The sequence below is a fragment of the Lissotriton vulgaris genome, chromosome 7 (genome assembly GCF_964263255.1).
Source record: "Lissotriton vulgaris chromosome 7, aLisVul1.2, whole genome shotgun sequence".
NCBI lineage: Eukaryota > Metazoa > Chordata > Amphibia > Caudata > Salamandridae > Lissotriton > Lissotriton vulgaris.
In genome coordinates this window covers 481900517-481926658 of record NC_141695.1, presented here as the reverse complement: position 1 = coordinate 481926658, position 26142 = coordinate 481900517, and the positions used below count along the sequence as shown (strand labels likewise).

General features: G+C 42.2%; 1 protein-coding gene across 1 annotated transcript in view; it reads left to right on the top strand.

Annotated features, from left to right (window-relative positions):
• ABCC3 (ATP binding cassette subfamily C member 3) overlaps positions 1–26142 on the top strand; it is a 624389-nt gene that overhangs the window by 425004 nt on the left and 173243 nt on the right. The window contains exons 16-17 of the mRNA XM_086930544.1: positions 7232–7358; positions 10016–10192. Coding sequence (XP_086786670.1) covers positions 7232–7358; positions 10016–10192 — 304 coding nt within the window. The remainder of the gene's footprint in view (positions 1–7231; positions 7359–10015; positions 10193–26142) is intronic.

Here is a 26142-nt window from a genome sequence, read left to right as displayed (position 1 = left end):
TGGCATTCGGGAAATTATGCTCTTATTGTATGTTCTATTGTGTGCAGTTAAGGGTATTGTACTGGCTTATGTCCACTGCTTTGAGCGCCTCTAACATAACAACCCATTCTATTGCTATTGGGATTTTGCGTAAGCCTCTGAGCTCCTCTCGGCGTAAGGCCGCACTCTCTGCACTGCCCCAATGGAGTAGTTCACTATGTGAGGCATGTTCGGTAGGTGGCTTCCTCGACTTCCAGTGCATAGTGATGGCTAAAATGAGTGCCAAATCAACAAAACGGTATTGTACTTTAAGCGTGGACATGTGCTTTTGCAGGCCTAATATACATTCCTCCACTGTATTTGGTATCTTGCGGTGTGCTTACATACTAATAATGTGTCTGACAGAACCCTCGTAATGTTGGACATGCCCATACCATGTGTAGGAGCCCAGCCTCCTCCAATAGGCTACTCGGGCAGTAGTGCTGCATCTGTGGGAACATTTAGTCTAATTTATGGGGGGTGAGATAAGCCCTGTGAAGAATCATGGTTTGAATAAATGTATATTTTGCATTCCTTGATACCTTTTTGGGGTGTTCTTCAATAACTGCCCATTCCTTAACCGCCAAGGCTCTCCCTATTTCCTCTTCCCATGCCGCGCGCAGTGGATCAAGACCAGCCTCAGTATGGGAGCGTATCCCTATGTATAGCCACTTAATAAGGTGTCTGTTTCTGCCCATATAATAAAGCATCTTTACCAGTTCATGTGTGGCAGGTTCCTGTCTCTGCGGGGCCCAGTGGATTTTTATATTTTGTAACAATGCTGCATTCAATAAATATAATTGCGCCGGTCCTCCCATTTCGTTAACAAAATAATTGTGGTCTAACAGCGTTGAATGCTTGATGCAGATCCTGCGTGTTCATATCTACTCGGGGCTTCCGTTAGGAGATAGTGCAGCTTCCTGGTGTTCGGTGATGTACTGCGGGCAGGTAGAAACCAGTCTGGTCTATGTGGATCAGTTTAGTCAGGGAGGGCAATAATCTATTAGCTAACACCTTACTTAGGAGTTTGTACTCTGTAGTCAGTAATGATAACAGGCGATAGCTGGCCATTCTGTGGGGTCCCTTCCTGCTTTCGGGATTGATACCACTAACACTTGTGCTGTAGTGAGGGGTAAAGAACCCTTTTTCAGCACTGTGTTGTATAATATTTCCAATTGAGGCACCAGAGAATCAGCATATGTAGCATAAAATTCAACTGGTAGCCATCCAGTCCAGGGGTTTTATTACGCAGGAGTCTCCTCATGGCGGCCCTAATTTCAGACTGAGTAATGGGCCCTGACAGTTCCTTCTGGGCGTCTGTGCCTTGAGTTGTGGGTATGTAAGGGTGGAGAAAAAAGCCTCCATACAGGCCTCTGTGCTGCTACTAGGTTTACTGTACAGTGAGGCGTAATATTGACGGAATGCAACATTAATATCCCCTTGGGTAGTGGCCTTGTCTCCTCCCAGGGTAGTGACCTCGTTCATGATATCCGCGGGGGGAGTGTCTCAAACCAATTTGGCAAGGAATGTCCAGATTTATCTGCTTCAGAATGAGCTCGACACCAGGCAGAAGCATATCTTAATGAGCTCTGTTATCGGAAAGATCTTGGTGAAGCCATCTTGCCAAAGTCATCAAGACACTGCCTCGCAAGCGAAGCTTTGCTTTCAAAAGAGTACCATCCTCATAGTCCCGTTCAGAACTGACACCAATGAAACACACTAGCCCTGACCTTTATGTTCCAATTCCGCCTCCTCTCTGCCCCCCCCCTCTATCACCAACTCTACGGCCTCCAGAATCACACTATTGCACTCCACCTCCTCTGCCTCCACCAATCACCTGATGGGAGTCCTTACATACTTTTCTGAAACCAAACAGTCTGTATTACCCCACTGACCACTATGTCCTGCCCTAGACCTCACAGGGCAGACCACTGTCACCCGCAAGGGCTACAGTGCCGACCCCCAGTGTCTTGGCTTGAACCACTACTCAGATAAGGCATGATGTTATTCAGAGGTCATAAACAAAAAAGGAGGGAGAAGGAGGTTAAACCAAACCAGGTCGTCCTCCAGTCTGTGTACGAAATACAGGAACCCTATGTCAAGGGTCCAGAGACCTGGTAGGTGTTTGTATGGTCACTGCTTATTAAGTCAGTGTGTACCAAAGATGTGTAAAAAAGAAAAATTTCTTTTTAGAGTCCCCTCACTCACCGGGGTTGCCCCACGGTGACATGCTTCATCATTGGGGCCATCCCAGTTCTCTACGAAAAGGGGCGTGCTGCGACAAGGCGACTACGCAGGAGCACTAGTTTTGTGAGATGACTATGTGTGGTGCATGTGTAATGATGATGGAGTGGGTGTGGAATTAAAATATACCGTGCTAGTGGGCCTCAACAATTTATTTCGCTCCTAGTGTGGTATAAAAAATTAAAAAGGGGTGACACTGTCTTCTAACTTTTACTGAGTTAGATCAGTGTCAAAGGTCAACATGTTTCAAGCTCCCCTAAGCTTTTCTTCAGGACCATACAGGGTCCAGCCCTGTATTGCCACTCCTGTTTTTCAAATGAAAAAGTATTGCTAAAAATACCTATTTACAATGAACGCTGTTGTCAATAAACATGCGTGTTGTTATACATACGTTTTGTATTTCACTTCGATTTATAAATGAGTATAGAATTACACCCCATGGTCTTAGGCAAGGGCAGGAACGCCTCGTGGAAACATTGTTCCTATCGGCAGACCCGCTCGGTACTACCTGGTGTCTGGTATGCGGTCCGGCGAGGAGACACCAGGTAGTACCGAGCGGGTCTGCCGATAGGAACAATGTTTCCACGAGGCGTTCCTGCCCTTGCCTAAGACCATGGGGTGTAATTCTATACTCATTTATAAATCGAAGTGAAATACAAAACGTATGTATAACAACACGCATGTTTATTGACAACAGCGTTCATTGTAAATAGGTATTTTTAGCAATACTTTTTCATTTGAAAAACAGGAGTGGCAATACAGGGCTGGACCCTGTATGGTCCTGAAGAAAAGCTTAGGGGAGCTTGAAACATGTTGACCTTTGACACTGATCTAACTCAGTAAAAGTTAGAAGACAGTGTCACCCCTTTTTAATTTTTTATACCACACTAGGAGCGAAATAAATTGTTGAGGCCCACTAGCACGGTATATTTTAATTCCACACCCACTCCATCATCATTACACATGCACCACACATAGTCATCTCACAAAACTAGTGCTCCTGCGTAGTCGCCTTGTCGCAGCACGCCCCTTTTCGTAGAGAACTGGGATGGCCCCAATGATGAAGCATGTCACCGTGGGGCAACCCCGGTGAGTGAGGGGACTCTAAAAAGAAATTTTTCTTTTTTACACATCTTTGGTACACACTGACTTAATAAGCAGTGACCATACAAACACCTACCAGGTCTCTGGACCCTTGACATAGGGTTCCTGTATTTCGTTATTCAGAGGTCCACAGCATATCACAAGGTCGACCTGCATGTCTTTCCAGAAGATAAGCACTTCCTTGTGGAGTATCTCTCAAAATCCAAGCACTCAGTGACGTTCTTGTAGACAGTCCAAGCTAAGGTACTGACATCTAGAGTTGAGAAGAAATACAATCCCCCCCTTGCAGCCCAATTTATATGGGAGGTCAGTGAGAACCTTGGTAGTCAATAACACCTGTAAAAGGCTTTACCGAATCCATGGACAAGAAGAGCAAGTAAATCAATGTAGCAAGCAAAAACGTAGCGGGGGCAGCCAAGAATTGGTGTATAGGCAACATTGTCAGGTTCCTTTCCTGTTGTGAATGGTACAAGTGGGAGGAGGTGTAGAAGCGTATAAAACTTCTTCCAAGAGGAGTACACAAAAAGGGTGTAGGAGATGACTTCCAAGGCAAGACCATCTCCTACACCAACATAAGTTGTGCATTCGACACAGGAGACACAGATATAAACATTGGCATCCTCCTTAGATGCCACTCTTGGATTTGCATCTTTGGATTCAAGCCTGAGGTTCTCTGGGACCACTACCTGCCCTTAAAAAATTATTTTGCATCCATTTGCAAAGGGGAAGGGGTCCCCTGGGGACCTCTTCCCCTTCGCGAATGCATTAACATCTACTTGAAGGAGGTGGTAATTGCGAGTGTTTTGTGGCTGCACTGCGGTCCCAAAACCTTTGTTCATGGTTTTGAGACTCACTCAATGCCCCTTCCAAATAGCAAGTCGAAAACCAATTTAGCGAGTTGCAAAAAAATTGCGACTCGCGAAATAGGCTATGTACATGGCCCAATAGGTTTTTGCATGCTCAAACAGGTTCGCGAACCCGTTTGAGCATATAAAAACGGGTCGGACATCTGGCCCTTAGTATTTTATATTGAAGGAATTTGCGAAAAAAGAAAACATTTAATGGGAAGTTTGGTGCTGCATATCCGTGACTAAGTTTTAAATTGTTGGTTTTATTTCGCAATACGAGGCTCCTGCTCCTGCTCCTGCCAAGGCCAGACTGAAAACCCAAAGCAGCCCTGGCAAATGTTTTCAGACCAGTCCCCACACAGTGCACCCAAATGCGGGGAGTGAGCCTGAGCACTACATAGGGGGCTTTGGGAGGCTCTCCCCTTCAAAATATTTAGAAAACAATGGTGCATTCCACTAAACATTTTTCATTATATATTGATTTGCATTAACTTTTAAGGAATAGTAAATGAAGGGCTTACTATGCCCTTATTATAATCCTCCAACAGTGCCTCTCATCTCTCCCTAGCCCCTCTGTCACATGTATTTCATTTGTTTTATAGCATCTTTAATCCCATTGTAAGATGTCGGAGCACTTTACAACACACACATATAGAGACAATGAATCATACATGTAAATCATTGTGTAGAAAATGTCACATAAGGTAAAGGAGACGACAAGGTGTAGTATTGACGTCATTCATACTGGTAGGCTTTCTTAAAGAGTGCTTGGGCTGGAAAAGCACAAACTCAGGATTCAGAACATAACACAGTGGCTAGCACTGACTTTAACATTAAAAATTAATTTCCACCCAAATAAACCTTTTTAGCAGCATAAGGATAATGAATGACTTGGAAAAAACATAAGTTACTAACTGATACCATGCAGTTTGCAAGCAGCTCTTTGACCACAGTTGATAGGTCTCTCTGCTAGATTACGATTGTCACTTATGAAGTGCACAGTAACAAAAGAATCTCTGTGATAAAAGCAGTAACCACGGGCCTATGCACATAAAATACTGATTTTTAAAATGCATGTTACATGTTTTTTGCAGTAGGCATATTAACCCTTTGTGCTACATTAGTTAAGTCAAAGCTGCCACTGAACAAAACTCTCATCTCTCTCCAGCAGGTACATTAATCACTGGCATTATCTTGACACTTTTATTGTTGCTCAAAAGCTGCTACTTATACAAGAAACTTTGCTGTGCTTTTAAAACTGCTACTTACGGACCCCCTGGGAGTGTGTCACGGACCCTTGAGGATCCGCGAACCCCAGTTTGGGAAATCAACAAGACATAACATTACAATGAGCATTGTGCACAGTACTATGCTCATGTGACACTCCATACTCATTCTCACCCATCTAACATGGAGTCAGTGCCCATGCTCATGATTCACTAAAGAAGAAGTCTCTGCACATTTCATGACTAGAAACAGTTCTTCAAAGAAAAACAACTTACACATGTCTGGCTCAACACTAGATAGCACGAGAATGCACAGAACATTACACCCTACAAACAAATGCTTACAGGGCAAGTTATACTTTTTTACACCTGGAAAATATCTCATGATTCAGGCAAATAATGTCTGTATTTTGAATCAACACTATTTACTTGTGAGCATTCAGCTTAAAATTAAGCCTGCCAATATGAGAGTAAAAAATATGAGAGTAAAAGCACCTCATGGTCTTGAAAATCAGATTCTGGCTTACTGTATAACCTTGAATATAAATACAATTACATGCTCAGTGACCAATTCTCACACAAAATTGCACATAACAATACAACTTGTGTGTGAAAATCATCCGAATAACGTGTATATTTCTGTTTGGAATTGAACAAACGTGAACTTGCATGTGAAAATCCACTTTGGGTAATCATTCACACAAGTCCATTTACTTAATTACATTTGCATATGTTCAGATGCTTACCTTTGTGAATACTCTTTGAAGTTAGTTACTGTCTCCACTTCCCAGGAGAACTTCTGGAATTTGTAGAAAATTCTAAGAAAATGGGTTAATTTACTCAAAATCCAGTTATACACCTACAGAAACAGGTTTGTTGTGATGGGGCAATGTGTTTTCAGCTAGTGTCTGTATGTATCTTCCTAAGTTTGACACTGTATACTGAGTGTGTGGCCTGCTCAAGTGTTCTGCAAAAATGGGCCTTTGCAGGTCAGATGGTCCTTGAATGTCATGAAAGTAAGCTAACTGTTCAAGGATTGCTTTGTCTTCTTGGCAGTCATTCGGGTTTGATACCGATTTATTTGAATTTTTCTCTTGGTTAATTAGTTTTATGTAAGTTATCTTTAAGCTCCCTTAAGCAGGAGTCTGATTTTCCATAAAAATAAGCTTTGTAATGATTATCGTTGAATAGTTATGTAGTGCATTATTTACTCCTTTTGTGAAAGTGACAGCCAAACACACTTTAACCCCTCCCCTGCTGATGACGGAACCGCTCCGTCATCAGCTACAGTTGAGCTGTGCTGATGACGGAGCGGTTCCGTCATGGCCCGGCCGCCGCGCATGCGCGGCGCTGATTTCGCGCCTGCGCGGCAGGTTTAATGAGCGGGGCGGGTCATGACGGAACCGCTCCGTCACCAGCACAGCTCAACTGTAGCTGGTGATGGAGCGGTTCTGTCACCAGCATGCGGCGGAATAGCCGCCGCAGCGAAAGGGTTAATAAGAAGATCATCAGAAAATACTTACGAATTACCAGTTTGCTTTTTCTTACCACAACGCATAACAGTTTGTTCTTTGAGCATACATAAACTGTAACATTTTGGTTGGTTAAGTAGTTTCATTTACATGTTTGAAAACCCATTAATATTGTTAAATAAGATAGCAACATTAAACCGGTTCTGTCTGGAAAAGCATGCAATATTCATTTAATCATTATAACAACAGGCAACTACGTGGTATTTTGCTTGAATCTGTATGACAAGTGTAAACCATTTTTATCATATTTCCTTTGTAGAATCAATATCCTAGTTCCAAGTGGTTCCTTAGTTGCTGTTGTTGGCCAGGTTGGTTGTGGGAAGTCTTCACTTATATCAGCTCTCCTGGGTGAAATGGAAAAACTCGAAGGAGAAGTCTCAGTACGGGTAGGTAGCAGTGTAGATTGTTTTTCAAAATAATTATAACGTATATTTAGGATTTAGACTGAGACAAAATAAGACTCTTAATTCATAGTGATTTGCAATGTTGTATATTGTTTTAAAGTCTAAAACGATACTACAACTGATTTGCTACACCAATATATAATTAACAATTTTCACATATTTGATTGTGATTGTGTCACCATCACTTCATTCTATACATGTTGCCTTGTCAGTAGACCTACTGAACTTGAATTGTGACATATGATGGATAATTACATGGAATGATGTATGGACTAGATAAGTAGTAGAAATAGAGATTAAACTTTCTAATGCAATTCACAAACTTTCCTTGTTTCCTTTCACGAATTAATGAATGTTTAGGTACCTGCTTCAAGGTAAGAATCCTGGTTTGAGTTTTTTATCATTTCAATCTGTATGCACATTGTTAGTATTTAACCATATTTACTTTTTTGATCAGGGAACACTATTCAATGTACACCTTCATTTAAAAATACACTAACACCAAGTTGTCTGTAATATATTTGTGAATTATGTAGCCATATGTAATGTTAAAAAATTCACTCCCCTGAGAATATCAGCATTGTAGTAGTAGCACATGAGCACCTCTGCAGCTATTTTAGCATCATTACACAATTTTATTCCTGTGCTGTCAACATGTACCACTATTGGTCTGACAGTCATGATCAACTGCAAAGACACTCAAATAAAGTTCTAATTTCCCTATTTTCCGGTTTCTAAACTACATATATTCGGAAACACATTGGTTTCCCAAAGCATGTATTTGAAAATATCAGTGGACTTAGGGGGGGCGGGAATAATCATGTTTAGGCAGTCCTATCAGTGCTAGCTGACAAGTTTGACATCATCCCTCCAGAGCTCCCAAAGAGGACACCTACGAGCTCAGGACTCTCCCACAGCATTACTGTGACCTTTCTCTTGAGGAAAATGAGTAGTCTCTGGGGACTATTGGCATTACAGTGGGAGGATGTTGTTACAACAGCCTTCAAGCATGGGGGTATTGGGCCACATTTCTTCTCCTTTACCTGATAAGGCAGAAGAATTGCATTGGGACCCTGATGGGACAGAGATAACTCCAACTAATTGTTCTCCATAAAGGTCTGCTTCCCTTGATATTTCAACCAGTCTTAAACCAGGGTTGATGATGACAGGGTGAATTTTCCACCAGTGCAGGACTCCCCGGCCTGAATGTTATATATTAACATCTTTTTCAGAATAGAGAGGAGCATCAGAAATACTCTTTAGCTTTGAAGTCAACCCATCTAAAGACTCAGGTTGTCCTACAAAAGCTATCTAAAAACATGGATAAAATTCAATCCTGCATAGTAGAGATGTCTCAGACTACCCTCCGCATGGCTATTGAGGAGAATTGTTCAGGGATCGTTCAGCGTGAATCCCAGTTTATCAGTCTCTCATCCAGGGTGGAAGACCTGGAGAACAGATCATGCAAAAATGACTTACAGGTTCTGGGAGTCTATGAAGGTGATGAAGGAGACTACCCTAGGGGCTTTTTGGTTCAATGCCCCTTGGATTGTATTATCCAGAGGGCGCATCTCATTCCATTCCAAGCGTCCTCGCAAGGGGTGCCCTTCTGGTACCCTCGTGCTATTCCTATCTTTGTAGGGAACTTTATTCTGTGACAGGAGATTTACCAAGCTGCTCCATCTAAATCACCTGTGAAGGTATGTCGTGGAGTTTTTTGTCTGCTCCTACTTTTGACACCCAACCGTTGTGAGGCAGTGCCATTTCTGGGCACTTCTGAAGCTTGGAGCTCTTATGGAGACTACAACTTTGTGGATTTGTTTAGATGACCAGACTTATTTCTGTTACGATAGCTCAAAGGTTCAGGAGTTGTTAACTAATTGGCGGCCGGGGGTCGGAGCTTGTATGGTTACTAGTTCCATGTCAAACCATGTTCACTCTGTTAGGTTAAGTGATCCTGTGTATATTGCTGTCTCCCTTGGGTTAAGTGTTGTTCTGGTAGTTTGTGTTGGCATTTTGGAGTGGTTGTTTTGTTGTCAGCTTGTAGGGATGAAAAAGCAGAAAGGGGGATGTCACATAAAATTACTTCATGGGGAACAATGACAACTATTATCTTATAGAATGGTGTTTAGGTGACCTTTGCTTGCTGTCAAATATTTTTAAGCACTTTTTATGTTTCACCATATAGCTTGTATGTGCTTCATAAACCAAAATAAGGCACATGCAAGCACTAGAGTTGGTAACACATCCTCATGAGAAGAATTTCCGATATGCTGAAAATCCCCCTTGGTGAAATAAATACTGAGCTCCAGAGAAAGCATAGTGACCATGTATATATAGTTTAAGGTTTACAGATTCCAGATTGGAGTTGAAGAAATGATCGTAGGAGTAGGATTCTATCACATTGAGAGGAGCAATGTTAAGGTGAGGCACTCTGGATGGGGTGAAAACTAGCTCAGAGAAGTGTAATAATATCATCAACTGATGATAACATGGCATGTGATTTATTTTTGCTTAAGATATCTATTATCTTAAGATCAATTGTTTAAACCCTAATATTGATTTTCACTTACGTTTCCTTGTGTACAAATACTGAAATAAGGTATTTTAAAAATCATGTCAGGCATTTTTTTTTTAAGGGATCAGTTGCCTATGTTCCTCAACAAGCCTGGATCCAGAATTCTACCTTGAAAGATAACATATTGTTTGGGCAGCCATGCAATGAGTGTCGATACCAGAATGTGTTGGAAGCATGTGCTTTGAAAACCGACCTCGAAATGCTTCCTGGCGGAGACCAAACAGAAATTGGAGAAAAGGTTTGTTGAACTGTTTACCGTAGTCTCTTTCAGTCCAGATTTTCAAGTGAAATGTATTAATTGACAATGTATCCTCATTCAAAAAAGTTGTCAAAACTTGTTTAAATCATGGCCATTCATCACAGGCTTGAAAACCATTGGATATTCATGAAAATAAAAGTTGATGTTGTTGGCTGGCAGAAGACACACATTGCTTTCAAAGTCACAGTAGCCATATACAATCACGCAAACAGGTGACCATGAACTTTACTCCTCCAATGGGCCGTCGGCCATCGGTCATTCCAACAATAAATTAAAGTTTAACTCAGTACATCCTCAGTGATCATCCAAGTAGCAAATAAATATTTCCTTTCCTTTACTTAACTATACACTACCAAACCCCCTGTGCACCATCTGATGTCAGTTGATGATCTCAAAATAAATAATTTGCTGAAATGCATACTTACACTGAATGGTACCCATTTCTACCCACAGTGCAGCTATCTTTTACCACAGCTTCTGAATTTGACAGTCTTTTTAATTGTACAAATATTTTGGAGGACGTGTATTGTTTTTGATGTTATAGCTTCTATGAACATCCCTTGGATGTTGTCAATTATCTGACAACCATTCAAAGTCTTTTTTCCCAAACTTTGCACAAATGTTGCTTGTGTTATACAATCTGGAGCCCCATGGGAGTTGCCCTGGGTTGCTGGCTTCTTTTTTCCCTACTGCTGAATGTAAACTTCCTAGTTGTGATATAAAGTTTAAATTGTAATAAGTACATCAAGTTTGGAATCATACATTTATCTTTCCCCTGGTATTGTTCAGCAGCCCTAATTGAATGTTAACACATCGTAATAAACAGTAGGACTACATATCCCATAAGTTCCACTAACAAATTGGGTATTCCCCAGATGTAGTCCATACACTCCATACAGGACAATCTACAAGAAGTTCCTTTTTCTTCATGCAAAAAGTATACCATTTCACCAACATCTGCTAGCAGTCTTGATTGAAAATCTAATTGCTGATCTATATATACACAGAACAACCTAAGTTATTATTACACACCATTGTTAGAAATTAGGTTTCTGGTAGGCAGAGGTATGCTCCCTGTCCAAGCAGGAACCTCAATCCTAGTCAGGGTAAGTGTACAACACTACGCAACTTAACTTGTCCTGTGTGTACCCTCTGGTAGCTTGTCACAGAGCAGTCAGGCTTAGCTTCAGAAGTAATTTGTAAAGTATTTGTGCAACACCTCAAACAGTAAGACAGTGAAAATGCCACAAAAAAGACTCCACACCAGTTCAGAAGAATATATTATGATTTTATAAATAAAACAAGATAAAATGACAAAAATCCACTGTGTATAAGTCAAGATATGTATTTTTAAAGAATGAATGTCAAACTAGCGCTTAGAAGCAATAAGCGCTTAAATGGGTTATCTGGTCATGCTAGACTAGGGAAAAGTCAAAAATTCAGGCAGACTGTGCTAGAGCACGGGCCAGATACAGGGACTCAATTGGGCCCAATGAACCAAAGTACCTTGATCCGGAATGTGTCATCATCAACGACGATACGAGGTGCAGCAGAGGTGATGTGTCAATGTCAAGCCACGCAGTGGTCAAGATGCATCGATTTTCTCCAAGCAACTGCGCTGATGCATCGGTTCCGAATACGAACACTGGTTCCTGATTTGATGCATGGCTGCTGCTCCCTCAGTAGGTGATGTGTTGATGCCGAAGGTGCTGCGCTGCTCCGAGTAAAATGCACCAGGTCCAACCCATGCAATGACGAGGATATGCTGGTTCAGAGGGCGGTGCGCTGGTTCTTCTCCCCATAACAATAAAGGTGCTCTGGTTCTGACTCACTTAAGGGTGTAGATGCGCCTAGTCCGAGGAGGATGCATGGGTTCGGGATGAAGAAACACCTTAGCCCTCACATCCAAGGGTCCAGGACAGCTTGCAGAGTCCAGGTGCCAATGCAGGTAGTTGAGGTCTTTGATATCCCTGAGACTTGAAAAATGGGGCAAGCCAGCAAGTCCTTGGAGTCACTCTGGTTTCAAGTGATGCAGGTCCAGTCCTTCTCACCCAGGCAGAAGAACAGCAAGCAGCAGGGTAGCTCATCAAGGCAGAGTCCAGAAAAGCAGTAATCCAGCAGTGTGGCACAGCTGTTCCTCTACCTGGCAGAGTAGTCACAGGCTCAGAATTGGACCAATTTGGTACTGCCAGATGTCCAGTACTTATACCCATTGGTGCCTTAGAAATGGGGGAGGCTTCGAAGAAAGCTTTGGCATTTACAGAATTTCTCCCTTCCTCCACTAGGTATAGACACACTACAGGGGAGTAATCAATCCTTTGTGTGAAGACAGGACACTTCCCTTTTAGGTGTACATGTCAGCTCTTCCCTCCCATCATGCTTGGGATAGCCCATCTGCATGCAGATGATTACTCAGGCACACATATCCTTCCTATGTGTGTGGCTGTCTAGAGGGAATGCAGGAAGCCAGCTGTCACTCAAGTCAGATGTGTATTCCAGAGCCAGGCAAAAGGCAAAACATGGCTAAACTAAGTAAATGCCAACTTTCTAAAAGTGTCCTTTACTAAACTAGAATTTAAAATCCAACTTCACCATAAGTTGTGATTTTAAATTGTGAGTTTAGTAACAAAATACCTAGAATGTCTATCTCTCCATATCTGGGTAATCCTGATGTTATCCTGTAGGAGAGATGAGCCTCACAGTAGTAAAGAATTAAATTGGTAGTTTTTCATTAACAAGACATGTAAATTTTAAAATTGCATGTCCTGCTTTTTAAATATATGGCAAGCTGCCCTGTGGGTTAGACAGGGCCTAATTTAGGGGTGACCTACATGTTAAAAAGGGAAAGTTTAGGCCTGCCAAGATGGTTACCCTGCCAAGTCGTAATGGTAGTTTAAACTACATATACACGCACAATAAGTACTCAAGGCCAACTAGTAGCATTTAATTTACAGGCCCTAGGCACATGCAGTGCACTTTACTAGGGACTTATCTGTAAATTAAATATGTGAATCAGTGTCAAGCCAATGCTACCATGTTTAGGGGAGAGAGCACCAGCACTTTAGCACTGGTCAGCAGTGGTAAAGCGTTGAGATCTTAAAACCAGCAAAAGTGAGTTCAGAAAAATGCAGAGGCAGGCCAAATATTGGAGGAAGACCACACTAAGGCTTTCTGGCCTAACAACCCTCAAACACAATACCACCACAAGTGAATTGATAACAAATATACTTTACCTTACTTGGAAGGCACTTAGGGCCACATGTTTCAAAATTGGAAATTGTGATTACGTATTACTATTTTCTGAGAATCAAAATTAGGTAATCGCAATTTCCAATGAATGAAACTCCATGAGTTTCATATACCGATTCATAGTGGATCGCAAACCGACCTATCTCATTAATATTAATGAGGTAGAACGCAATTTGCGACCCCCTAGGAATTGCAGACCGCCATGTCTGTGACTACTTTTAAATAATTGTACTGCAGATCATGTTCTTTATAGAAAAACGGAATGCATTAAAAAAAGAAAAATGAAAAGTTTTCCTTTTATTTTTTATTAGCAGGGAGTGGTCTGTTGGACCACTGCCTGCTCAAAAAATGTTTTTACAAACATTCCATTTTACTTGAAGTAAGTGGTAAAATGCAAATGGTTTGCGTTCACATTTCGGTCACAAAACATTCATGCATACGGATCCTATTCAGCATTAGGAAGGGACACCCTTAACACGCCCCTTCCTAATACCGAATCGCAAAATCCACTTTGCGATTCAGTAACAGGTTACCGAATCGTAATTTGGCTTTGATGCATGTGAAAAGCCTATTTTGCATTCACAGAATCAGCCTGTTTGCGAAGACAAAAATGCTTTATCCATGTGCCCCTTATTGATTTCTGGGGTGGGCCACAGAGACCTCAGTATCGTCATGAATGGGAAAATCCTTTCCTCTGGGTCTGTAATAGAATTTAAAGTTTCTTTCCAAATTGCTAGTTTTTTTGCAATGGATGTCAGGGCCTTAGACACGGATTGTGCACATTCAAAGCCTGCTGATCACCAATGATTGTAACCACATTAAAGGTTTGAAATAGACTTTCTTATAAGTTGAATAAGACTTCCAATCAGCCACATTTAAGATATCTTCCAAGTGATCCCCCTTAAGGAAATAGGTCTGGAAGCCATGGCCTAGCTTACCGAGTGTGCCCTAAACATAGATGCATCAATACTTGCCCTACTCATGACCCAATTAACCAGTCTCATCACTGTGGGAGATGAGACGGGCTTGTAGGACTTCTTGATCGCCATCAACAGTTGCTTGGTAACAGCAGGCACCTCAGTTTTTCTATCATGAATTTATAATCCCTAATGCATCTTACCCCGAACAGACTTAGGTTATCTGGAAAAACTGTGTGAGTCTTGATATCCTAGAGAATGGCTGCAACATATATCCCATACTCTAGCTCAAGTTCTGCAGAAAAACATCAGTCACCCCCCCCAATGTATTCTGCCCCTAACTGAAGAAGCATGGGAGTTGATGATTAAGCCGGTGGCAAATAGGTTTGTTTTGCACTGTCCCCATTTGTTCATAATCTTCCAGTACAGGTCTGGATCCAGTTTCCATGTACTTAAATTCTTCAGTTGTCTGGAGATCCACTCTCAGATTATGTTTCCCCATAAAATACTCTGCTGTGGCAGAGATCACTTTGTTCAGGTAAAAGTACCGAAAGTCCTTTGCCAAGTCCATCAAGACTCACAACCTTGTCCCTCTAATGTATGTGATTTATGATTTATGAATCAAATGGCTGATACATTGTCCATTTTCAGGAGAATGGAGCCCAGGACTCTGTCTCTCATTTTTCTGAAAATGATCACTGATCTGTTACTGACTGTACTGTACGGACTACAGACTTCTGGTGATAAGCTCCCCAATCTGAAAAGCTTGCATCCCATTCTACTACAAGATCTGACACTGATACAAAGATGTTGGATAATTTGTCTAACCCACTTGTCTGTTGTGATTACTTTCCAGACAGGTAGGAACTGTGAGAGACACCCCTGACAGAAGTGGGATGATGGGTGGAAGAACAGGGAAGTCACTTTTTGGTGGTAGGGGAGGTGCGGTTATTGTTGCCGCAACCTCTTCCTTTGCCATTATTGCCTCTGTTGCCTCCTCAAAAGTATTCTTTGGAGGATGTTTGAGTGGGGCTTTTATAGGACAGAGAGGGATGGTCTGAGCCAATGGTTTCGGAGCCAGCTTTATAGAAGAAGCGGTGAAAGGAGGCTCTAGAGGAAGGGAATTGTAGGGCCCCCATGGACTTAGCAGTTTTCGTGTCTTTTTTAATCTTTTCTAAAGATGTATCAACTGAGGGTCCAAAGAGATGCTCTTGATCAAAGGGCTGATTTAGAATAGCATCTTTTACCTCTTGTTTGAATCTAGAGACTCGGAGCCAAGCCTGCCAGAACGCTAGTATTAATGGCGCGAGATGCGGTATCAGCAACCTCTAGCGCCCATTTGATTGAGGTGTTTGTGGTTTAGTTCCCCTCTTGTATAAGATTGTTGGCCTTTTGTTTTATCTGGCCAGGAAGGTGTTCCATGAGCTTTTCAAGCTGTGTGCCTTGTCGTACCTGGCCAGTAAAGCTTGGGGATTGGCAAACCGCCAATGATTTGCAGCTTGTGACGCAATACGTTTACCAGATGCGTTTATTAGTTTGGACTCCTTTTCTGGAGGGGGCATGTTGCCTGTACTCTGCGAGTTAGCCCTCTTGTGTGCATTAGACACAACAAGAGAATCCAAAGCGATCCGGCCTGTAATGTAAATTGGGTCATTGGGAGCTGCCTTGTACTTTTTATGTTTCCTGGTGTTTAGAATCCTGGCTCTGACAGCGTCTTTAAAGATATCCGGGGCATGTTTGAGCATGCCTTTTAACATTGGCAGAGTATGCATGGACATTTGCGAGGGTGCAAAGGTTTCATGAAAAAAATCATCCTCTAAGGGATCAGAATGTAACTGTACCCGTGTTATTGGGCAGCTCTATTGATTAGTTTTGCAAATCCAATATTGTCATCTGGTGGTGATGGCTTACATCAGAGGTCTTCAATCTGTAGGCCGCGACCACCAGGGGACCGTGGAGTCCTGGGAGGTGGTTCGCACATTCCCCTACTTCAGTTGTGTCTGCAATAGAAAATGTTTGCTTTCTTTTGGAATAAGACAGCCGTCCTGGGACTGCTAATTTAGATCATTATCACCTGAAGTTTCATCAATTGAGTGTCTTGTGCTGTGAAAAGCGTTTGTGTCAGGGTGCCTGCTTGACTGAATGAAATACAAATGGGAGATATTAGTTAATCTGCAAGTGTAAAGGGTGCTTGGGAGCTGTTCCTGGTTTTAATTGATTGAATTATTCCAGGCTTTCTAATGACAAACATTTGTTTGTTTTTGAGTGGTAGTACAAACAGTTAACAACTAGGCTGTTAAGTGCTTGCTTTTAATTGTTACTGCATTTACACAGACCTTAGTACCCCTAGGAAAGGCGTTGAAGGGACAGTTATGTAAAAAAAACTAATTGCATTACATACGCACTGTTATTACTAAAATCTACATTTTGAAAGCACCATTTTATCGTAAAACTATTTGCACAGCTTGCAGAATTCTATCTTACGCTGTGTGAAATGCACGTTTAAAATAATGACTTACATATTCACAGTGCTTTCTGTCACAGGCTGTGACCTCGTAGCAATACAAATACACGTCACTATTCTGCACCAATCTAGAATTAGTTCTGTGGCTCTCTGGTTACACACAGATCTCTGCAGTACATTAACTAATAGGGGTTACATATTGTACTACAGGGCCTTTCCCACTGAGTAACAACTTTTTTTAATGTATTTTTAATTTACGCTACTCATTATGTTATATGTAAGTACCTGATGGTAAAAGACCTAACAAAGGAACAGAATATTTTCGGACTTGTTTATGAAAGGCTTACGCCACCAGAGCTTCACTTTTTTAGATGCTCTGGCTGCTCAGCCATCTCAACCATACCTATGAAGCAGTGCAAAGCCACCTGCATGGCTTTTCACGGCCTTATAGATGTAAAACATAGCAGTGTAAGTCACTGCGTTGCCTTACTCTGCGGCAAGGAGGGGTTCCATGGGCTTTGCATGGGGTTCCCAAGCAACACCCATGGATTTTGATGCTACCCCATATTTACAAAATCATGTAATCCTGGGGCAGCTCCAAAAATGGACACCTCCCCAGAGGAGGCGTAACGAGGAGAAATGTTTTTATTTCTCCTCATTTTTCCATCTTTCCATGTGTGCTACATTCTGCTGCTCACATAGAAAGAGGAAAACACCTCTCAGGATTGTTTTGTGAAGGAAGATGCTCCTTTCTGTACAAAAACAATTCTGCCTGTGTTGGGGTTAAAAAGGACAGCAATGCACCGTATTTTATAAATATATACGTGCATTCCTGACCTTTCACATTGTCATTGGGCAGCTCTGCAAGAAGAGTTGCAGCGTTGCCCTACGCCAATTCCTCCTAAATTACACCCTTTGTTTTAGCTACACTTTTGACTACACCCCCACTGACCATTGGTTTGCTAAACACTGTTTGATATTATTTCCCCATCATAACAATTATTTGCTGGTGGAGTAGGGGGTGTTTATAGTTGTCGATGATGAGGAGTACCAGGTTCCAGAAATTTTTGTCAGAAGAGGGTTTACGCCTAAATAATTTTGTCATTGGGGTCTCTGCATCAAAAAGTTTGAAGACCTCTGGCTTAGATGGATTGAGGTCAGGGTCATTATGTGGGTCGGGATCTGTGTTGTAGTCATCCCAAGGGTCTACATAGTGTGGGCAGCATCATCCCCTAGTGGATCGATGTTCCCGCTCCCATCTGTATGTTCATCGTCAGTATCTGATGTTGGAGGTGAAATCGTTTTTTGTGGGGAGTGTGGTGGAGAAAGTATAGGATTCGGATCAACTGGAGGAGAAGAAGGAGGTGGGGAGGTGTTAGTACTCATTTCTTTTCAAGGGTATTGGAGATTCTTTGGAAGCATCCAATTTCCTCTTTTTTGGAGGCTTGGCGATAACTTTGCCAGTCCCTGGATCAATAGAAAAAACTTTTTGCTTTGGTTCCAAATCAGGTACAGGTTGCGTAGGTAGGATGTCTTTCCTCCGTGCCGAAGATTTTGGGTCAAAATCTTCTTTGGGCCGACTTTCTGAGACTTTCTGTGGAGCTTTGGACTCCTTTTTTTTGCTCTTGGAGTGTAGCAAGGTTTCCGTTCTCCCACAGAACTGTGCACAGAGATCTAGAACCTGGGTGAGTCAGGGTGACCCAGAACTCACCTTTGTTTCAGAAATCCCCATACCAAGCTAGCTACAGTGTCTCATTGGTAGTAAATACTTCCCAATGACTTAGACAATCCAGAACATGAACTTAGAATACCTCAGGTATCGTGGAACACATGAACACTCTTTCGTTATATAATCATTCCAAACCGAAACTGGGAGGCAGAGAACACACGTGCAAGTTTGAAATGTTTATTTTTCAATGCAACATTCTCAAACGCATAAGTTGTGATTTTAAATTGTGAGTTTAGTAACAAAACACCTAGAATGTCTATCTCTCCATATCTGGGTAATCCTGATGTTATCCTGTAGGAGAGATGAGCCTCACAGTAGTAAAGAATTAAATTGGTAGTTTTTCATTAACAAGACATGTAAATTTTAAAATTGCATGTCCTGCTTTTTAAATATATGGCAAGCTGCCCTGTGGGTTAGACAGGGCCTAATTTAGGGGTGACCTACATGTTAAAAAGGGAAAGTTTAGGCCTGCCAAGATGGTTACCCTGCCAAGTCGTAATGGTAGTTTAAACTACATATACACGCACAATAAGTACTCAAGGCCAACTAGTAGCATTTAATTTACAGGCCCTAGGCACATGCAGTGCACTTTACTAGGGACTTATCTGTAAATTAAATATGTGAATCAGTGTCAAGCCAATGTTACCATGTTTAGGGGAGAGAGCACCAGCACTTTAGCACTGGTCAGCAGTGGTAAAGCGTTGAGATCTTAAAACCAGCAAAAGTGAGTTCAGAAAAATGCAGAGGCAGGCCAAATATTGGAGGAAGACCACACTAAGGCTTTCTGGCCTAACAACCCTCAAACACAATACCACCACAAGTGAATTGATAACAAATATACTTTACCTTACTTGGAGGGCACTTAGGGCCACATGTTTCAAAATTGGAAATTGCGATTACGTATTACTATTTTCTGAGAATCAAAATTAGGTAATCGCAATTTCCAATGAATGAAACTCCATGAGTTTCATATACCGATTCATAGTGGATCGCAAACCGACCTATCTCATTAATATTAATGAGGTAGAACGCAATTTGCGACCCCCTAGGAATTGCAGACCGCCATGTCTGTGACTACTTTTGAATAATTGTACTGCAGATCATGTTCTTTATAGAAAAACGGAATGCATTAAAAAAAGAAAAATGAAAAGTTTTCCTTTTATTTTTTATTAGCAGGGAGTGGTCTGTTGGACCACTGCCTGCTCAAAAAATGTTTTTACAAACATTCCATTTTACTTGAAGTAAGTGGTAAAATGCAAATGGTTTGCGTTCACATTTCGGTCACAAAACATTCATGCATACGGATCCTATTCAGCATTAGGAAGGGACACCCTTAACACGCCCCTTCCTAATACCGAATCGCAAAATCCACTTTGCGATTCAGTAACAGGTTACCGAATCGTAATTTGGGTTTGATGCATGTGAAAAGCCTATTTTGCATTCACAGAATCAGCCTGTTTGCAAAGACAAAAATGCTTTATCCATGTGCCCCTTATTGATTTCTGGGGTGGGCCACAGAGACCTCAGTATCGTCATGAATGGGAAAATCCTTTCCTCTGGGTCTGTAATAGAATTTAAAGTTTCTTTCCAAATTGCTAGTTTTTTTGCAATGGATGTCAGGGCCTTAGACACGGATTGTGCACATTCAAAGCCTGCTGATCACCAATGATTGTAACCACATTAAAGGTTTGAAATAGGCTTTCTTATAAGTTGAATAAGACTTCCAATCAGCCACATTTAAGATATCTTCCAAGTGATTCCCCTTAAGGAAATAGGTCTGGAAGCCATGGCCTAGCTTACCGAGTGTGCCCTAAACATAGATGCATCAATACTTGCCCTACTCATGACCCAATTAACCAGTCTCATCACTGTGGGAGATGAGACGGGATTGTAGGACTTCTTGATTGCCATCAACAGTTGCTTGGTAACAGCAGGCACCTCAGTTTTTCTATCATGAATTTATAATCCCTAATGCATCTTACCCCGAACAGACTTAGGTTATCTGGAAAAACTGTGTGAGTCTTGATATCCTAGAGAATGGCTGCAACATATATCCCATACTCTAGCTCAAGTTCTGCAGAAAAACATCAGTCACCTCCCCCAATGTATTCTGCCCCTAACTGAAGAAGCATGGGAGTTGATGATTAAGCCGGTGGCAAATAGGTTTGTTTTGCACTGTCCCCATTTGTTCATAATCTTCCAGTACAGGTCTGGATCCAGTTTCCATGTACTTAAATTCTTCAGTTGTCTGGAGATCCACTCTCAGATTATGTTTCCCCATAAAATACTCTGCTGTGACAGAGATCACTTTGTTCAGGTAAAAGTACCGAAAGTCCTTTGCCAAGTCCATCAAGACTCACAACCTTGTCCCTCTAATGTATGTGATTTATGATTTATGAATCAAATGGCTGATACATTGTCCATTTTCAGGAGAATGGAGCCCAGGACTCTGTCTCTCATTTTTCTGAAAATGATCACTGATCTGTTACTGACTGTACTGTACGGACTACAGACTTCTGGTGATAAGCTCCCCAATCTGAAAAGCTTGCATCCCATTCTACTACAAGATCTGACACTGATACAAAGATGTTGGATAATTTGTCTAACCCACTTGTCTGTTGTGATTACTTTCCAGACAGGTAGGAACTGTGAGAGACACCCCTGACAGAAGTGGGATGATGGGTGGAAGAACAGGGAAGTCACTTTTTGGTGGTAGGGGAGGTGCGGTTATTGTTGCCGCAACCTCTTCCTTTACCATTATTGCCTCTGTTGCCTCCTCAAAAGTATTCTTTGGAGGATGTTTGAGTGGGGCTTTTATAGGACAGAGAGGGATGGTCTGAGCCAATGGTTTCGGAGCCAGCTCTATAGAAGAAGCGGTGAAAGGAGGCTCTAGAGGAAGGGAATTGTAGGGCCCCCATGGACTTAGCAGTTTCCGTGTCTTTTTTAATCTTTTCTAAAGATGTATCAACTGAGGGTCCAAAGAGATGCTCTTGATCAAAGGGCTGATTTAGAATAGCATCTTGTACCTCTTGTTTGAATCTAGAGACTCGGAGCCAAGCCTGCCAGAACGCTAGTATTAATGGCGCGAGATGCGGTATCAGCAACTTCTAGCGCCCATTTGATTGAGGTGTTTGTGGTTTAGTTCCCCTCTTGTATAAGATTGTTGGCCTTTTGTTTTGTCTGGCCAGGAAGGTGTTCCATGAGCTTTTCAAGCTGTGTGCCTTGTCGTACCTGGCCAGTAAAGCTTGGGGATTGGCAAACCGCCAATGATTTGCAGCTTGTGACGCAATACGTTTACCAGATGCGTTTATTAGTTTGGACTCCTTTTCTGGAGGGGGCATGTTGCCTGTACTCTGCGAGTTAGCCCTCTTGTGTGCATTAGACACCACAAGAGAATCCAAAGCGATCTGGCCTGTAATGTAAATTGGGTCATTGGGAGCTGCCTTGTACTTTTTATGTATCCTGGTGTTTAGAATCCTGGCTCTGACAGCGTCTTTAAAGATATCCGGGGCATGTTTGAGCATGCCTTTTAACATTGGCAGAGTATGCATGGACATTTGCGAGGGTGCAAAGGTTTCATGAAAAAAATCATCCTCTAAGGGATCAGAATGTAACTGTACCCGTGTTATTGGGCAGCTCTATTGATTAGTTTTGCAAACCCAATATTGTCATCTGGTGGTGATGGCTTACATCAGAGGTCTTCAATCTGTAGGCCGCGACCACCAGGGGACCGTGGAGTCCTGGGAGGTGGTTCGCACATTCCCCTACTTCAGTTGTGTCTGCAATAGAAAATGTTTGCTTTCTTTTGGAATAAGACAGCCGTCCTGGGACTGCTAATTTAGATCATTATCACATGAAGTTTCATCAATTGAGTGTCTTGTGCTGTGAAAAGCGTTTGTGTCAGGGTGTCTGCTTGACTGAATGAAATACAAATGGGAGATATTAGTTAATCTGCAAGTGTAAAGGGTGCTTGGGAGCTGTTTCTGGTTTTAATTGATTGAATTATTCCAGGCTTTCTAATGACAAACATTTGTTTGTTTTTGAGTGGTAGTACAAAGAGTTAACAACTAGGCTGTTAAGTGCTTGCTTTTAATTGTTACTGCATTTACACAGACCTTAGTACCCCTAGGAAAGGCGTTGAAGGGACAGTTATGTAAAAAAAACTAATTGCATTACATACGCACTGTTATTACTAAAATCTACATTTTGGAAGCACCATTTTATCGTAAAACTATTTGCACAGCTTGCAGAATTCTATCTTACGCTGTGTGAAATGCACGTTTAAAATAATGACTTACATATTCACAGTGCTTTCTGTCACAGGCTGTGACCTCGTAGCAATACAAATACACGTCACTATTCTGCACCAATCTAGAATTAGTTCTGTGGCTCTCTGGTTACACACAGATTTCTGCAGTACATTAACTAATAGGGGTTACATATTGTACTACAGGGCATTTCCCACTGAGTAACAACTTTTTTTAATGTATTTTTAATTTACGCTACCCATTATGTTATATGTAAGTACCGGATGGTAAAAGACCTAACAAAGGAACAGAATATTTTCGGACTTGTTTATGAAAGGCTTACGCCACCAGAGCTTCACTTTTTTAGATGCTCTGGCTGCTCAGCCATCTCAACCATACCTATGAAGCAGTGCAAAGACACCTGCATGGCTTTTCACGGCCTTATAGATGTAAAACATAGCAGTGTAAGTCACTGCGTTGCCTTACTCTGCGTCAAGGAGGGGTTCCATGGGCTTTGCATGGGGTTCCCAAGCAACACCCATGGATTTTGATGCTACCCCATATTTACAAAATCATGTAATCCTGGGGCAGCTCCAAAAATGGACGCCTCCCCAGAGGAGGCGTAACGAGGAGAAATGTTTTTATTTCTCCTCATTTTTCCATCTTTCCATGTGTGCTACATTCTGCTGCTCACATAGAAAGAGGAAAACACCTCTGAGGATTGTTTTGTGAAGGAAGATGCTCCTTTCTGTACAAAAACAATTCTGCCTGTGTTGGGGTTAAAAAGGACAGCAATGCACCTTATTTTATAAATATATACGTGCATTCCTGACCTTTCACATTGTCATTGGGCAGCTCTGCAAGAAGAGTTGCAGCGCTGCCCTACGCCAATTCCTCCTAAATTACACCCTTTGTTTTAGCTACACTTTTGACTACACCCCCACTGACCATTGGTTTGCTAAACTGTTCGATATTATTTCCCCATCATAAAAATTATTTGCTGGTGGAGTAGGGGGTGTTTATAGTTGTCGATGATGAGGAGTACCAGGTTCCAGAAATTTTTGTCAGAAGAGGGTTTACGCCTAAATAATTTTGTCATTGGGGTCTCTGCATCAAAAAGTTTGAAGACCTCTGGCTTAGATGGATTGAGGTCAGGGTCATTATGTGGGTCGGGATCTGTGTTGTAGTCATCCCAAGGATCTACATAGTGTGGGCAGCATCATCCCCTAGTGGATCGATGTTCCCGCTCCCATCTGTATATTCATCGTCAGTATCTGATGTTGGAGGTGAAATCGTTTTTTGTGGGGAGTGTGGTGGAGAAAGTATAGGATTCGGATCAACTGGAGGAGAAGAAGGAGGTGGGGAGGTGTTAGTAATCATTTCTTTTCAAGGGTATTGGAGATTCTTTGGAAGCATCAAATTTCCTCTTTTTTGGAGGATTGGCGGTGACTTTGCCAGTCCCTGGATCAATAGAAAAAACTTTTTGCTTTGGTTCCAAATCAGGTACAGGTTGCGTAGGTAGGATGTCTTTCCTCCGTGCCGAAGATTTTGGGTCAAAATCTTCTTTGGGCCGACTTTCTGAGACTTTCTGTGGAGCTTTGGACTCCTTTTTTTTGCTCTTGGAGTTTGTGGATCCGAGACTTTTTTCAGCTCCAAAGTCGTTTTCGGCTCCGAAGATTTTTTCAGATCCCTAGTATGCTTAGATGCCTGGGGCCTTGGCGTAGACAAAGAAGGTCGTGTAACCTCCATAGTTGGCTGTTTCAGTGCCAAAGGTAGCATTTTAGTGCCGGAATGAGGTTGGCTCGAGCCCGAGCCGTGAGGCTTATCTTTTGGTTTCATGGCCGGGCCTGAGGGCAGGACGTCTGAAACATGTTGCCGGTGTCGACCGGAGGCCAAGGGCGAGGGTGTTACCAAAGCCTTAGGTTTGGCTTTTGTGAGAGGGGTTTCGGTACTCACTGACCGCTGCGCTGGGGTGACTTTCTCCTCTTCTTCGGAGACGGAGATGTCATCTTCTTGTCACCCTGTGACAAGACGATGGCTCTGGCTGGATATTGGGATCTGCTCCGAAGAGTCCGGAATTAACCTAGTTCCATAAGACATTTTGTGACATCGAACTTGATGATCATGGATGGTTTTCTTCTACATGAACGATGCGCTGGTCTTGCAGTTCTTGTCTTCGTGGTCCGGGGAGAGGCAGAGATTACAAACCTCGTGCAAGTCCGTGAGTGGGAAATTAACATCACACCCAGGACATTTTTTGAAAGGAGTCCGTGACTACAAAGACTTCTTCCAAGACAAAAACAAGATAGAAACGTCCGAGCGCAACACCAGATGGCGATCTATGAAGAAGTATACAAATGTACACCTACACATGCCAAAAACAGATGCATACTGGTAAGTGTCATTTTCCATCTGCACCGTAGAAACTCCATGACTGATCTTGCTACCTTAGTACATCACAGAGGAGCAGAGGAAAGTCTGACAGGAAGCCATGCAAACTCACACACATTTTGCCCTCTCATTAACTGGAGAAGTCTGTTGTGGGAAGCAAGCATTGGAATTGTGAGATATGTATCCTTTGGATCCAACGTTACCAGCCAATCGTTTGGTAATAGGATGTCTCTGAGAAGTGAAATTTTCTCTTTTTTGCAATATTGCCGCCTTTTGTTGAACTCCTTAAGTTTTTTCACTTGTTGATACACTTTGTCTTTCTTATTGACCAGGAATATGTTGCTCAGGAACTCCCTTGGATGTAAATCAGTTGGTACTATTACTCTCTTGTCCAGCAGAGACTCTACATCTTGGTCTATGAGACCTGTCATAAAAAAAGAGTAGATTGGGCTTTCTCCATTAATTTGGTGCATCTTAGAACTCTATCTAAAAACCGGAAATGGGTTGCTGAACACAGACGTCTCTGTACCCTCTCTCCATTTCTGTTAGAACCGCCACAGCCTTCCCTTAATTTTTGGTTGGAAAAAAGGAGTAGTCCTTATATGAGTATCCTTCTGGTGCTTTAGTTGTGCCACAAAGGTTTCCTCCATTGATGTACTCTCCTGTGAAGGTGGACAACCCCCAACCTTCCTAGTCTTGCTATTGGAATGACGTCCTACCCTGGTATCTAGCGGAGACTGGGGAGTAAGGCTGCCCAGTCTAGCACCCCCTGCCTCTACAAGCCTCAGTGAAAATCGTCGGGCCAAACACCATCTTCATTTACTGTTGGGCCTTATCCAACAATGAAAAAGTGGTCACAAACTTACTTAACTCCTTATCAAATTGTTCCCACGACTGACTGCCCTCCTCCATCAGGCCCAGCTCTGCTGGCA